We start from the raw sequence: 13,551 nt of genomic DNA, 5'->3' as shown, positions 1-13,551 counted from the left end.
CATTGCATCAAATCTCTTTAAGGGTCTTTTTTCTTGAACAATGTCTAAATATTCGTATTGTTTTGTTAAAAGCTTACTATGAAACCAATTTCAGTTTTATTCTCAACATCAAAATTATTCTGAAAAGAAAAAAAAAACATCTAGAATGAATCATTGTGCTAATTAGTAACCAGTCACTGAAGGAAAAGGAAGCAGCGTAGTCAGTGGGAAAATATGTTACACATATACAAATATAGGTAGGTAGGAATTGATGTTCATAAAAAATAAAACTTATAAAAAAAAATTGTATATTAAGTAGAGATTAATAATGTCTACCCAAGTTCCAAGATTATTTGTAGCATGTTATTGTATCCTGCATGGTGTGCTACGAAAGGTGGTTATACTATTAAAACTAAGCCAAATTTGTAAATGAAAAAAGGTAATCATACTACTGCTAAATATTAAGAAGCATCAAGAAATTCTTGTAATGCAAGATTGAAAATATTTCTCATTTTTAGAGAAGTTAGCTACATAATCCAGATACCTACTGTAACTAAGACTCCTAGCCTTTGCACCAAAACCTCATAACTTTCTTTCTAAGTAGCTAAAGCTTAAATATTGGGGTTGGAACTACAGCTTTTGATTTGTTAGCAGAAGCAAGAAATTAGCAAAAGATGACTGACTACTTGATCAGCTCAATATGACTGATGAGGCCAAATATAGAACTCGGGTGCAGCAGATGCTGGCAGTGCATTCAATCCATTCGCACCGGTAGAAGTTACTACAGATTCTGCTGTGCCAGCATTGGCATTAGGATAAAAATGGTGAAAGAGGTTGTGGTGATAATATTCAGTCGATGAATCGTACGGAACCCCATAAGGGATTGAAGCAATTGGCTGATGAATTGCTGAGAAATCGATGCTGTTATTCATGTTTCCACAGTGGGGTTGTTGCTGATGCTGATGCTGCTGAGCATTGCTCAAGGATTGTTGTTTCTGCTCTGATTCTAGGGAAAGCTTCAAGCGTTTTGCAGCCCCGCCAACGGGAAGTGAACTATTCATTATAGCTTCCACATCATATCTGTTCATCTCAAAGTTGGTTACGGCGTTTGCGCCTCTAAACTTTATAGCTGCAATGTCATATGCCTCTGCTGCTTCCTCTTCAGTTGCTGTGAGTGTGAAATGGATTAGATGATTATACATAAAATGCTATACTTCACACAAATCATAATATGAAATCATGTTTTAAGCCAGGCCATAGGGCATGATCTATCTAATGTGATCATCTTTACTATAATTCACTCAGTTGATTCAATCTTTTTTTGAATGACATAGCCAAATCTAAAATATTTACCAAATGTTCCCAAGTATAGATCTTTGTTTCCGGCAACACGGCCAATCCTTGCTTGCCATCTACCCTGTTGGTGATGCCTGCAGTATCCAGTATAAAACATATGACTATAAGTCACACAATAACAACAAAATTTCATCGATATCAATAATGTTATGACAAATCACAAACCTTGTAACGCCCCGGTATATTGAAGCTCCCCTGGAGAAACCGCTACTTTTCCTGCAAGAACAGGAATTCCAATTTTATCTTGGGTAAAAGTACAATGCTAAGAAGTTAATAGAGCAATTAGTAAATTAAACAAACCTTCGAAGTGATGCAATAAACTCTTGCTTTGTTACATGTTGCATCTCCTCCACTTCCTTTGAATAATTCGAAATCTACGAAATAAGATAGGAATAAGCTAAGTAATGCAAGTTCCAATCACCATGCAAAATCTGCTTCTTCTAAAGGTAGAAACATGAAAAAGAAAATGTATATTGTCCTAATTTGGTCCCCCAATTCTTTATGTTTCTTTCATCTTACCACATTGGTCAGAAAATCCTTGATGCACCGTAGTAACTTAGCTTCAACTTTTTATGTACCAAGCAAAGCATATATTTATTAGACACAATCCATTAACTAAGTCCCATTTTAGCAATATTTGAGTGTATGCTAACTCATACTTAAAAAAATGAAGTATAAACTAAACATTATTCCTTGAGTAGAATCTCTTAACATATGTAGGATTCATGCAACATGCAACTAACATGGATCAAAAAATGAAAACAAGAAGTGACAATTACAGGGAAGTTGGTGGTAGCAGTGGGACCCCAATACTTTAGAGCTGCCAAATCATAAGCTCTAGCAGCTTTCTCTTCCTTGTCATATCCACCTGATAATAATGACAATAAATTTACTACAATCATCTCTCTAGTACAATATATGACTGTACAAAAGCTTAACATAGATTGAGAATACAAGACTATTTTTTTGAAAGCAATACTTACCCAAGTACACTGTAGAGTAAGAGTCAAATAAAGATGAATGACATCAGCATATGCACCAAGTCACGTTCCATGCAAAAGAAAAGCCAAGAATATCAGCTTATGGAACAGTCAAAATTATCTGCCAAAAAACACTTTGTTGCTAATCTAAAAATGCAAATGACAAAAAGAAAAGTGATTATATGCCATGCCCATTGCAAAGGTGCATGCGCATAAGCAACTTTTTTTCTATTTTTCTCTTTCACGTCCTTTTTAGTTACCAGGATAGAAAACAACCATACAGTATATGAGATCCATCTACCCCACCCTCTTTTCTTTGTGCAAGGACTAGTCAAATTCTAAATATGCCAAAAGATTAAACAATTAACAAAACTAATTAATTTACTTTGCAGTTTCATTTTTTCTCTTCATAATTGTTCAATAATTCTACTATGTAGCTATTAGTCAAAGACATATCCCTCATACTTCAAGGTCTCATTGGTTAAATTATAGACATAACCAATCTTTTGTTTCAACAAAGTGGGTCATTACAATATTATATATTTTGATTAAGTTATTTGTCTCTGGCACACAAGATCTAAGAAATCCCGTGAGTTTGTTTCAGAACCAAGATGGCATTATTATGAGCTAGGCCACTGTCAAAAACCTTTCGGTTAACAGTGAAATATGCTCCACCCTCTTAATGTAAGTAAGTACAAAATTTCAATATAAGGGTGTGATGTGGTCAAACCCAGCTTTCACTGATGGAAAGCAAAAGCAAAAGTTAAAGTCCACTTCAGAATCAGAACAGAAACAATATATCATATATTATGAGGAAGAATTGAATAGATAGATAGATAGATATTAGTCATTAGACATTATGCAGTGTAGAAAGAGGGAGAAATTAGTCATCTCAAAATAATATGTCTATGCATACAAGAAAGAGGTCACATGGAGCAAAAAATGGCGGCACATTGGATCAAATCAATTGAAAGCAAAACAGGATAAGTAGTAATAATAATAAGTACTTCATGTAGCAGAAGTATTGGTACTAATGCTACATGTCATATACTACTATACTATCAGTGTCAATCATAGAAAAAGACTCTGAGAAAAAGAAACCCAGGTGTCCTATAATATACCTCACTCCAAAAACCATTAATGCTTCTTCATTGCATGCAAGCCACTTCTCACATTTTCACTATATTCCATTCCATTTATTTTCTTCTTTTTTTAATTATCCTCATCCTTATTAAGTTATTTAATAAATATTTATGTGAAGAGGGAGAAATATACCTTGACGCCCTTTTCTGGCCTGACCCTCCCTTCTACAGCTGTTATCCCAAAGATGCGCTTCATATCTACCCGTCCATCTGTGTCTGAAAGGTACCCAAAAAATTAAATGTGATAAAAAATTAACCAAGATATGTGTGAAAAGAGGCCAAATTTAAGGCCTTGACTAAAGTTTTTACACTATGGTCAATGAATAAATCACAAGCTCAATATTCATAAATGACAACTGTAAAAAAAGGAGATACTTTTTTTTCCAACTTCCAAAATATACCACAAAAGATCCTTTGGTGTGAAAAAGAGAAAGCTTTCATTTCATTAGCAAAAATATATAAACAAAAAACAAAAGTTAAACATGATTATAATTTATTCACATTAGCAAAATGAAAAAAAAAATGAATAAAATTGAAATTGTACCTAGTTACTCCTCTATAGATTGAAGTTCGCTGGCCAAAGGTATCGGCAATCTTCTTAGTGCTATCCGAATCAGCAGCAACTATGGCCTTTTCAGAGCTTTGGGCGACGCCAAGCGACAAAGTACCATTGGCGCCGCCACAGTTAACTGAAAAGGCCAACTCATGTGCGGAGGACTCAATGGAATGAGTTCCAAACTCGTTACAAGTGGGTTGAGATTTTCCGATAGAACCAGAATCATCCACCTCGGAACCTGAGTTGGTGGAGAAAGCTTGGAAGCCAGCAATGGCTTTCAGATCTTGGTGGTCGTTGCCGCCGAAGTAAGCGGCGGAGCCACCGTGTTCGCAGATGTGGCCCATGTGGGTAAGGGAGGAGTCTTGAGTCTCCGTTTGGCTATCTGAGTAACGCATCATGGAGGATGAAGAATCTGCAAAAAAGTCCTCTAGTTTCGGCACCGCTTGAGGTGGTGGATTGTTTAGAGAGGACGGTAGCTCCGCCATGCTTTGTGGCGGTGCTTGTCCCTTGTTACAATCGTTTTGCTCCATTTGAACACCGTATAGTACCTGAGACTTTTGATTCCCCCACCCTGCAAAAAAAAGCTTCACTGTAAATAAAAAACAAAAACCGCAGAGAGAACACTATGCATGTTCGGTTTTGCCTGATTCTAAGAAAAACTAAAAATCGGTTTTTTATTAAAGCAAAGAATGTAGTATCTATCAACCCATTTGCACCACATGAAGTTAGATCACTATAACTTCGGAACTAGAGAAAAAAAGTGATTTTTTTTTCATGTGGGTGTGTTACTGCTATTGAAAATGGAAGTTCAGTGAAATGGGTATTTGGTTTTTATTTATTACTTACCATTGGCATAGTTGTTATCGAGAAAGTAGTGAGAGGGAGTGGTAGCTGAAGCGGTGTCGTATTGAATGAACTGAGGTTGGGAGGACCTAAGCATTTCCATGGGGGACAGTGAAAACGATAGCCAGTTAGAGGAAGTAGAACGATCCATTGATGTTTGACGTTGAAAATGAAGTCTCACTCTCTTCAATCAATGTTTTTCTTTCTTCTGAACACACCAAAGACACAACTCAGATCAACATCAACGGTTTTTATAGAAACACCATATTGTTTTTTGTTTTTCAAATGAAAGAAAAAAACAAGAAAGGTTCAGTATTTTGTGCTTACAATAAGGGCCCCGAAACTGAAATAACGTCTCTCTTTGTCTCAGGCTAAATGGCGTTACTCTGTTCAAGTTTGAAAGCTAGCTACTATCCTCCACCATAAGGGTACAGTACTATTTCTTTATAAATGAAAATCAACTAAAGTGTTTTTCTTAGAAGAAGAAAAATGCATGCAGGGTCATTTCAGAAGGTTGTGTTTGCGTTTGAGAGAAGAAATTGAAAGAGAAGTGGTGACAGAGAGAGAGAAGAAAAGGAGTGAGTGGTGTGTTAAGTTATATAACAACAGCTACCAAGAGTTTCAGCGTAAAAGCAGAAGGGGTTGAGTTATAGAAGAAGGATATCAGTACTAGTAAGAAAATGTTAGTTTAATATATATATAATATATTATAACAGGTTATGTTTCTTTTTTTTTTTTTGAAGTAATGTATTTCCAGTACCAAAGAGATTATAGTAAAAAGATTAAATAAATGTAGAGAAGTGACTTTTGGCTGTGTGTGGAAAAAAGTCTCAAACACGGTCGCGAAAGATCCGGGCTCGCGGAAAATTGAAGAATTTGTTTGTTACGTTGAGTTCAGATTGTTCTGAATTTGCTAAAATGCCCTTGAACTTGGTGTGTGCATTTCACACACTTGTCTTACATGCAGTACTCCCTGAAACTTGTTTGGGTCCAGTTATAAAATTCATGTCCTTAACTCTAACCCGTTTTCTTCTTATCATTATTCGGATGCCCCACTCAGTGTATTATAAAATTCTCACTCTTTAAAATACAATGTATTTAATTTAATTAGTACAAATTTAGTTTAATAAACCACAAAAAAAAAAGTGACACATGTTTTAGAGAATACATCTACTATCCCATAAAGTGTGTCACTTCATATATGGTTGTTTATGATTTGTTAAAATAGAATAAAGTATATTTTCATAGAAGAAGATAAGTTATCTTTTTCAATATCTAAAATCTTAACATGTGTCATATTTAATCGTTTCTTATAGAAATATTTCTAAAACTAAACAAAAATAGTGCAAATGTAATATTTTTATTGGCTGAAGGAGATATTTTATTTTCTTGTTAAAAATAATATATTTAAGTATTTTATTCATCAATTATAAGTTATGATACATGGAGTTATACATTAGTGACTAATAGGAAAACATTTGTTAGTGGAAACAAATTGTTAGAATTTTTTTAGAATGAGGAGATAATTTTATCTCCTTAAACTAGTTAAATGTTGACACATGCATCCTCTGTTTATTATCTTAATAATATAATATCTTATAGTATAAGTAGATAAATTATCTCTAATGTTTGTTAAACTCATACATGTGCCATATTTAATTATTTTCTACACAAATATTTCTAAAACTAAACAAAACAATACACATATCATATTTTTATTGGTCAGATAAGATAAATTATCTTCTGATATGTGGTGATACTTTATTATCTAATAATAATCTCTGCAACATTTAAGTGGAAATGATATATTTTCTTACTAATCCTCTAACCATAAGAACATGACAGGATCGCAAGGAAATATTTTATTTATTAGTGATTTGTTTACAAATGACATGTGTCACTTTTTGGTGAGTAGGAGAATTAATAAAAATATTTAGTATAAATATATAATATTACTCTTAAAGTAAGAATGTGGAAAGAAAATATAAGAGACATATATCAACATTTAAGTAAATTAAGGAATCATGTGTCAACATTTAATTAGTTTAAAGAAATATGTTATCTACTCACACACAAAATATACTTTATTCTTATATAAATAACTTCCATTTCGACTAATAGAAAGGATAAGGTAAGAAAAAGAATGTATAGGTTTCATTTCTTTTCCAAATAGAAGTTGTCTACAAAGTTGCATGAATTTGATTGTACATATCACAATTTTAGTACAATTTTGCTTTTAAAAAAACGTAGTACTCTGATATTAACTTGATGTGTAATCATATGTTGAGAGGATTACAAAACATAACTCTAATTGTCCTATTTATACCACATTTAGAATCTTAATCTATTAAACAGAAAACAAATCGTGAAATATAAATAGGAAATAAGTCGAGATAATTTGTTATACTCTAAAATATTATAAGATACTAGCAATTTAGTTCATGTATTTCTCGTGCTAAGATTCTAATTTTATTTTGGTAAATATATTTTTATTTTCTGTGTGATTATTTTCCATAAACAGTTTTATTAATATGTTTGGCATCTACATTCAATTGAATGAGCATCTTCCAGCGACATATACATTCAAATAGGGAAAAATCAAATGTACATATTTTGAATTTGAATTTAATATGAGAAGAGTCTTATAATTAGGGGGAAAATGCACTCAGATTTATATACTATCAATGCATTATTCACCAATGATATTTAATTATCATTGACTCTTGATAAAAATAATTTAAATGAATGATAAATAATATATAGTGATTACTTTGCATAAATATTTACACTAACAATATATGGATATTACAATCTAATTTAAATAGTTTCATTGACATATTGATTTTGTGCCACTATTGATAAATATTTTTATTAATGCTAAGGTCCAAGATAAATATTTTTAGTTTTGATAAATGTAAATGATTATTTTTTTATAATCAAATGTTAATATGTTAATATTTGTAGTGAATATGACTTAAACTCTTAATATTTTTATCAATTCATTCTTTATAGCCTAATCATCTTACCATCTAACAGTGTTTGGTTCCAAAATGATAAGAAGGTTTGATTTTTCATCCAAAAGACAGATTATTTTTCTTGAAGTAACTCACTGATTAAAGTGTTATAAAATAATTTTTTTTGGGGAATTTTTTTTAGTCAAGGTTGATTTAGACAGGATCAATTCCCAAAACCTTAAATCGTGTAAGGTGATTAAGTTCCTTATATAATTCATAGTTTTTTATTTTTATTATTATTATGGATATTAGTAAAAGATGGGAGAGGTTTTGATAAATGTAAATGATTATTTTTTTATAATCAAATGTTAATATGTTAATATTTGTAGTGAATATGACTTAAACTCTTAATATTTTTATCAATTCATTCTTTATAGCCTAATCATCTTACCATCTAACAGTGTTTGGTTCCAAAATGATAAGAAGGTTTGATTTTTCATCCAAAAGACAGATTATTTTTCTTGAAGTAACTCACTGATTAAAGTGTTATAAAATAATTTTTTTTGGGGAATTTTTTTTAGTCAAGGTTGATTTAGACAGGATCAATTCCCAAAACCTTAAATCGTGTAAGGTGATTAAGTTCCTTATATAATTCATAGTTTTTTATTTTTATTATTATTATGGATATTAGTAAAAGATGTTGTGAGTATATTTCATATCAAAGCAGTTATGTTGCTAAATGTGATTTAAAAAATAAAGTAGAGGAAGACACATATGTTGTCCCACATTTTGTGTCACTTCATGTGTTATGAGCTTGTGATTGATTAAAAAATATATATTTAAATTAAAATTAATTATTAGGTATTTTTCTAACCAATTCTAACACAAAATATGAGATAGCAGATATGTTCTCAAATCTGAGTTACTCTTTCTTTTCAATGTGTACATGTCTGAAGAGGCTCATCTAAACTTATAATAGTTTAATACATGCTTCGTCTTTTTGGAGATGCATTGGTTCGAAGAGGTACAACGATTTGCGCATCCAATATTATATGTAACTCAAAAATATGCTTATTGAAGAATATAATGCCCAGGTCCCTACTTACATCCACATCAGCTGATGTACCTCATATGATTGAGGAAGATAATCAATGTTTGAGCTACATTTAAGAGCCTATTCGACTTGTATCTACATATGAGGCAAAATTATAGGATAATATATATATATATAACCAAGATATTTGAGTTATAGATAAGAAACTAATCTTCACTCTATATATTGGGTTGTGTGGTTGTCCTTCCCAACAAGAATTAATTCTTAAAATCAAACATTTTACCTCTGACATAATATGATACTTAAGGATCCAGTATGATCTTACACCACTATATTAACGTCTTGTTGGTGGATAACATATGTTTATATTGATTAAAACAATCTTCAAATTTTACTTTTATTCCATTTGAAGTTTATATTTTTGGATTTTTAGAATTAAAACTACTTAGTTGATTAAATTGTGATATGTAAAATGTGTATGCCTATTAGAGTATGGTTAAGTGTTGTAGTTATTGTGTGCCTAACCAATTCTGTTATCAATGTAACTGCAAAGGGGGAGGTTTGGGTTTTGCTCTCTGTGTTAACAACCCAAACCTTCTGATATATAAATCCCCTCTTCTTCTCCTTTGTAATCACTTTTGAAATAATAACAAAAATCAGTTTCTCTGTACCCTGTTTTCACCTTTCTTACATGGTATCATGACCTCAACCACTCCTGCTATCTCTCTCTCATCTCCATCGCCTTCTTCTTCTCCATCTCCGCTGGCAGCTGTGGCTTCACCGTTGGTACTTCCTGCTCCGGCGATGAAGCTCACAGAAGAAAACTTCTTAGTGTGTCGACATTTCATGATTGCTACACTAACATCTAACAAAGCAAATCAATTTGTTCATGGCATCGAAATTCCTCATCGATTCAACAATGATGATGATCGTCTTATCAACAAAGTGAATTCTGATTACTTACGATGGGAGGAACAAGATCAGGCCATTTTTTTTATGGATTCTCAACTCGTTATCGGAGAATCTACAACCTCGTGTAGTTGGTTGTCAACATTCATGGCAATTGTGGGAGGAACTCCACAATTTCGGCAGTTCGCAAACCAAAGCTAGGGCTCGTCAACTTCTTTCTCAACTTCGATCAATAACTCAAGGTTCATCTTCGATTGCCGAGTATTTTCGCAAAATTAAGAATCTAGTTGACACTTTGGTGTTTATCGGTGCTCCGATTTCGAATTCTAAACATATTGACTACGTTCTTGATGGATTAAACGAGGAATTCCAACCGGTAATTACTTCCGTTGAAACTCAAATTGATATTCCTACTTTACATAATTTGGAATCCGTTCTCCTTACTTTTGAGTCATGCATGGAGAAAAACAATCCAAAGTTCTCTCAGATGCAATGTCGGCAAAAATTGTCACGGTGTCGTCGTCATTAACATCTCCTTGTCATCCTTCTGCAAAATCCTTTCCATCGATGTCATCCATCCATGATTCACCTCTGATTCACTCACTAAGACCTGATTATGGTTTTGGAGGTTATAGCACTTCTCGTAATTTTTGTGGAGGCCGTCGTGGTGGTCGTTTTCGGGGAGGAAGGGGTTATCACCGCATGCCGTCGCCATATTGTGACTTCTGCAATCGCCATGGTCATGAAATTGGTAACTGCTACTATGCTCCTTTTGGCTATGCAGATTCACTACATCACACCTCTCGTGGTCAACACAACTTTTCCAAACATGGACCGCACCAACTTACTTTTCCTCATGGGCCACCCCAAGCCCAACTTCCTTCAACATACACAGATCACTACACCTTTGGACCGAGTTCCTACTGTCCACCCACATCCTCTCATTACACATTTGGGGCAAATTCTTCATTACTAGGACCAGGTCCTCTTCCTCCTTCTTCTCTATATGCTCGAGGTTACAATTACTTCAACACCAATTCTACACCACATGCAATGACTTCAAATCTGCCTCAACCTCAACTTCCTTCTACATAGAAGCATTTAATCTGGTATTTAGATTCGAGAGCTACAAATCATCTTACCTCTGATGTTGGTCTAATTCATGATCCCATCGAGTGTCTCGGTCCAGAACATATCTACATGGGTAATGGACAAGGCATACCAATTCGTTCTACTGGGAATTCTTAGTTTACCACTTCTAATTCTCCTTTTACTTTTTCTTTCAATAATCTTTTACATGTCCCACATATTACTAAGAATCTCATTAGTGTTTCTCAATTTGCAAGAGATAATCATTGTTACTTTGAGTTTCATGCTAATGATTGTTTTGTAAAATCTCAGGATTCTAATGAGCTTCTCTTGCAAGGATCTCTCACGAAAGATAGCTTATATGCGTTTTCCAGTCTTGTTCCCAGCTATGCTCTTTATCCTAGTTGTTCTCTTATTACTAATATAAATAATACATTTATTGTTTCTTTCAATTTGTCTAGTTCATTTCATTTGTGGCATTGTAGACTTGACCACCCTCATAAAGCTATTGTCTACAATGTCTTAAAGACTTGTAATGTTCATGTTAGTAATAAATCTCTTTCTGACTTTTGTAACTCCTGATGTCTTGGCAAGGCTCATAAATTGCATGCTCCTTCATCAACTACCAGCTATAATGCACCGTTTGAACTTGTGTTTGTTGATCTATGAGGACCTGCTCCCACTCATTCAATTTCTGGTTTTCGGTATTATTTCACTATAGTTGATGTTCATTCTAGATTTACATGGTTGTTTCTATTGAAGCAAAAATCTGAAACCTTATCATTGTTTCAGTATTTTGTCACCCTCATTAAAACTCAGTTTGGTACAACCATTAAGACTGTCCAAAGTCCTTGGGAATTCAACATAGGCTTTCTTGTCCTCATACTCACCATCAGCAAGGTACAGTGGAAAGAAAGCATAGGCATATTGTTGAAACAGGGTTAACTTTGTTGTCTCATGCTCATCTCCCAATGACCTATTGGGAATTTGCATTCAACACTGCTGCTTTTCTTATAAACAGAATTTCTACTTCTGTTTTGCAACACAAGTGTCCTCATCAAATCTTGTTTGGCAATATTCATGACTATAATGTCTTTAAAGTCTTTGGTTGTGCTTGTTTCCCCCTTCTTCGTCCATATAATAAACATAAACTTGAACCTAGAAGTCTTGAGTGTGTATTCTTAGGATATTCTCCTACTCACAAAGGCTACAAGTGTTTATCCAAAGATGGTTGAATCTACATTACCAAGGATGTAGTGTTTAATGAACACTCTTTTCCATTTCTATCAAATTCTCATTTTGCTGAAAACACCTCCTCTAGATCCACTATTTCATCTGATTCTCATAATGCCATTCCTTATCTCTTTTTTCCTCCTACATCCAACTGTCTCCCATTGCCATCAGATCCTATAATCACTAGCTCTAATTCTATTCATTCTGATTCCACTACTTTGTTTTCTGATCATGTTGCCTCAGGACCAACTAGTGATGATGATGTTGCAGGTCCAACCAGTGATCATACTGCCTCAGATCCAACTTCTGGTCCTGTTGTCTCAAGATCAACTACTTATAAACAATTTCCTGGTAGTTCTCTTCCTGCTGTCCAGCCTTCACACTCTATGCAAACAAGGTCCAAGTCAGGAATTTTTAAGCCTAAGGTTTTTCTTGCTCAAAGTGAACTAGTGAATGTCAAGACTGCATTAGCGAGTCCTGTCTGGAAACAGGCTATGCAAGAAGAGTATGATGCTCTTCTTGCATTAGGAACTTGGTCTCTTATTTCCTTACCACCAAATAAACGAGCCATAGGGTGCAAATGGGTCTTTCGTATCAAGGAAAATTCTAATGGGTCCATTCTTAATTTCAAAGCTCGATTGGTGGCCAAAGGATTTCATCAAAAGTTTGGCGTTGACTACATTGAAACCTTCTCTCCAGTTGTTAAACCAGTGACAATCAAAGTTCTTTTAACCATTGCTGTCACTTATAAGTGGTCTCTCCAACAACTGGATGTTAATAATGCATTTCTTAATGGCACCCTCAATGAAGAAGTATATATGCAACAACCCGTTGGTTTTCAACACTCTGACAAGACATTAGTGTGCAAGCTTCACAAATCCATTTATGGTCTCAAACAAGCTCCTAGACAATGGTTTGAGAAATTCAAGGCTACTCTTATTACTCTTAGATTTATGGTCAGTAAGTGTGATAATTCTCTCTTCATACACACATATTCAACCTTTCAATTGTTTATTTTAGTCTATGCTGATGACATCATTGTCACTGGTTCCTCTTACTCTCAAGTTCAGAAAATCATTAAAGATTTAAGTACTTCCTTTGCTCTTAAACAACTTGGACAACTTGATTATTTTCTCGGTATTGAAATAAAGCACCTTCCAACTGGTTCTCTTCTTATGACACAGTCCAAATATATAAGAGACTTACTTGATAGAGCAGACATGTTCTCTGCCAAAGCTGTTACAGCTCCTATGATTAGTACTTGCAAACTCTCCAACAAGGGTAATAATGCTTATGATGATCCCACATTCTATAGGTCCATAGTTGGAGCTTTACAATATGCTACAGTTACAAGGCCTGACATCACTTATAGTATGAATAAAGTGTGTCAATTTCTTAGTCATCCTCTCAATTCTCACTGGGCAGCCGTGAAACGAATTTTAAGATTTCTTCAAGA

At 33.8% G+C, this 13,551-nt stretch overlaps 1 protein-coding gene across 5 annotated transcripts; it reads right to left on the bottom strand.

Annotated features, from left to right (window-relative positions):
- LOC109333384 (AP2-like ethylene-responsive transcription factor AIL6) lies at positions 465-5,499 on the bottom strand. 5 transcript variants are annotated; one of them, XM_019568854.1, is made up of 10 exons: positions 5,184-5,499; positions 4,860-5,064; positions 4,002-4,584; positions 3,591-3,673; positions 2,319-2,327; positions 2,115-2,203; positions 1,636-1,709; positions 1,501-1,551; positions 1,333-1,409; positions 465-1,147 (listed from the first exon to the last, which is right to left on the bottom strand). In XM_019568854.1, exons 2-10 carry the CDS (start codon positions 5,005-5,007, stop codon positions 675-677), a joined length of 1,587 nt encoding a protein of 528 aa, XP_019424399.1. In that variant the 5' UTR covers positions 5,008-5,064; positions 5,184-5,499; the 3' UTR covers positions 465-674. The 5 variants fall into 5 exon arrangements, with proteins under 5 accessions (XP_019424399.1, XP_019424398.1, XP_019424401.1 ...); XM_019568853.1 differs by having other exon boundaries at positions 4,860-5,061; XM_019568856.1 differs by having other exon boundaries at positions 4,860-5,043.

The sequence above is a fragment of the Lupinus angustifolius genome, chromosome LG18, assembly GCF_001865875.1.
Source record: "Lupinus angustifolius cultivar Tanjil chromosome LG18, LupAngTanjil_v1.0, whole genome shotgun sequence".
In the NCBI taxonomy this organism is placed as follows: Eukaryota; Viridiplantae; Streptophyta; class Magnoliopsida; order Fabales; family Fabaceae; genus Lupinus; species Lupinus angustifolius.
This window is presented reverse-complemented; position numbering and strand designations above follow the sequence as displayed.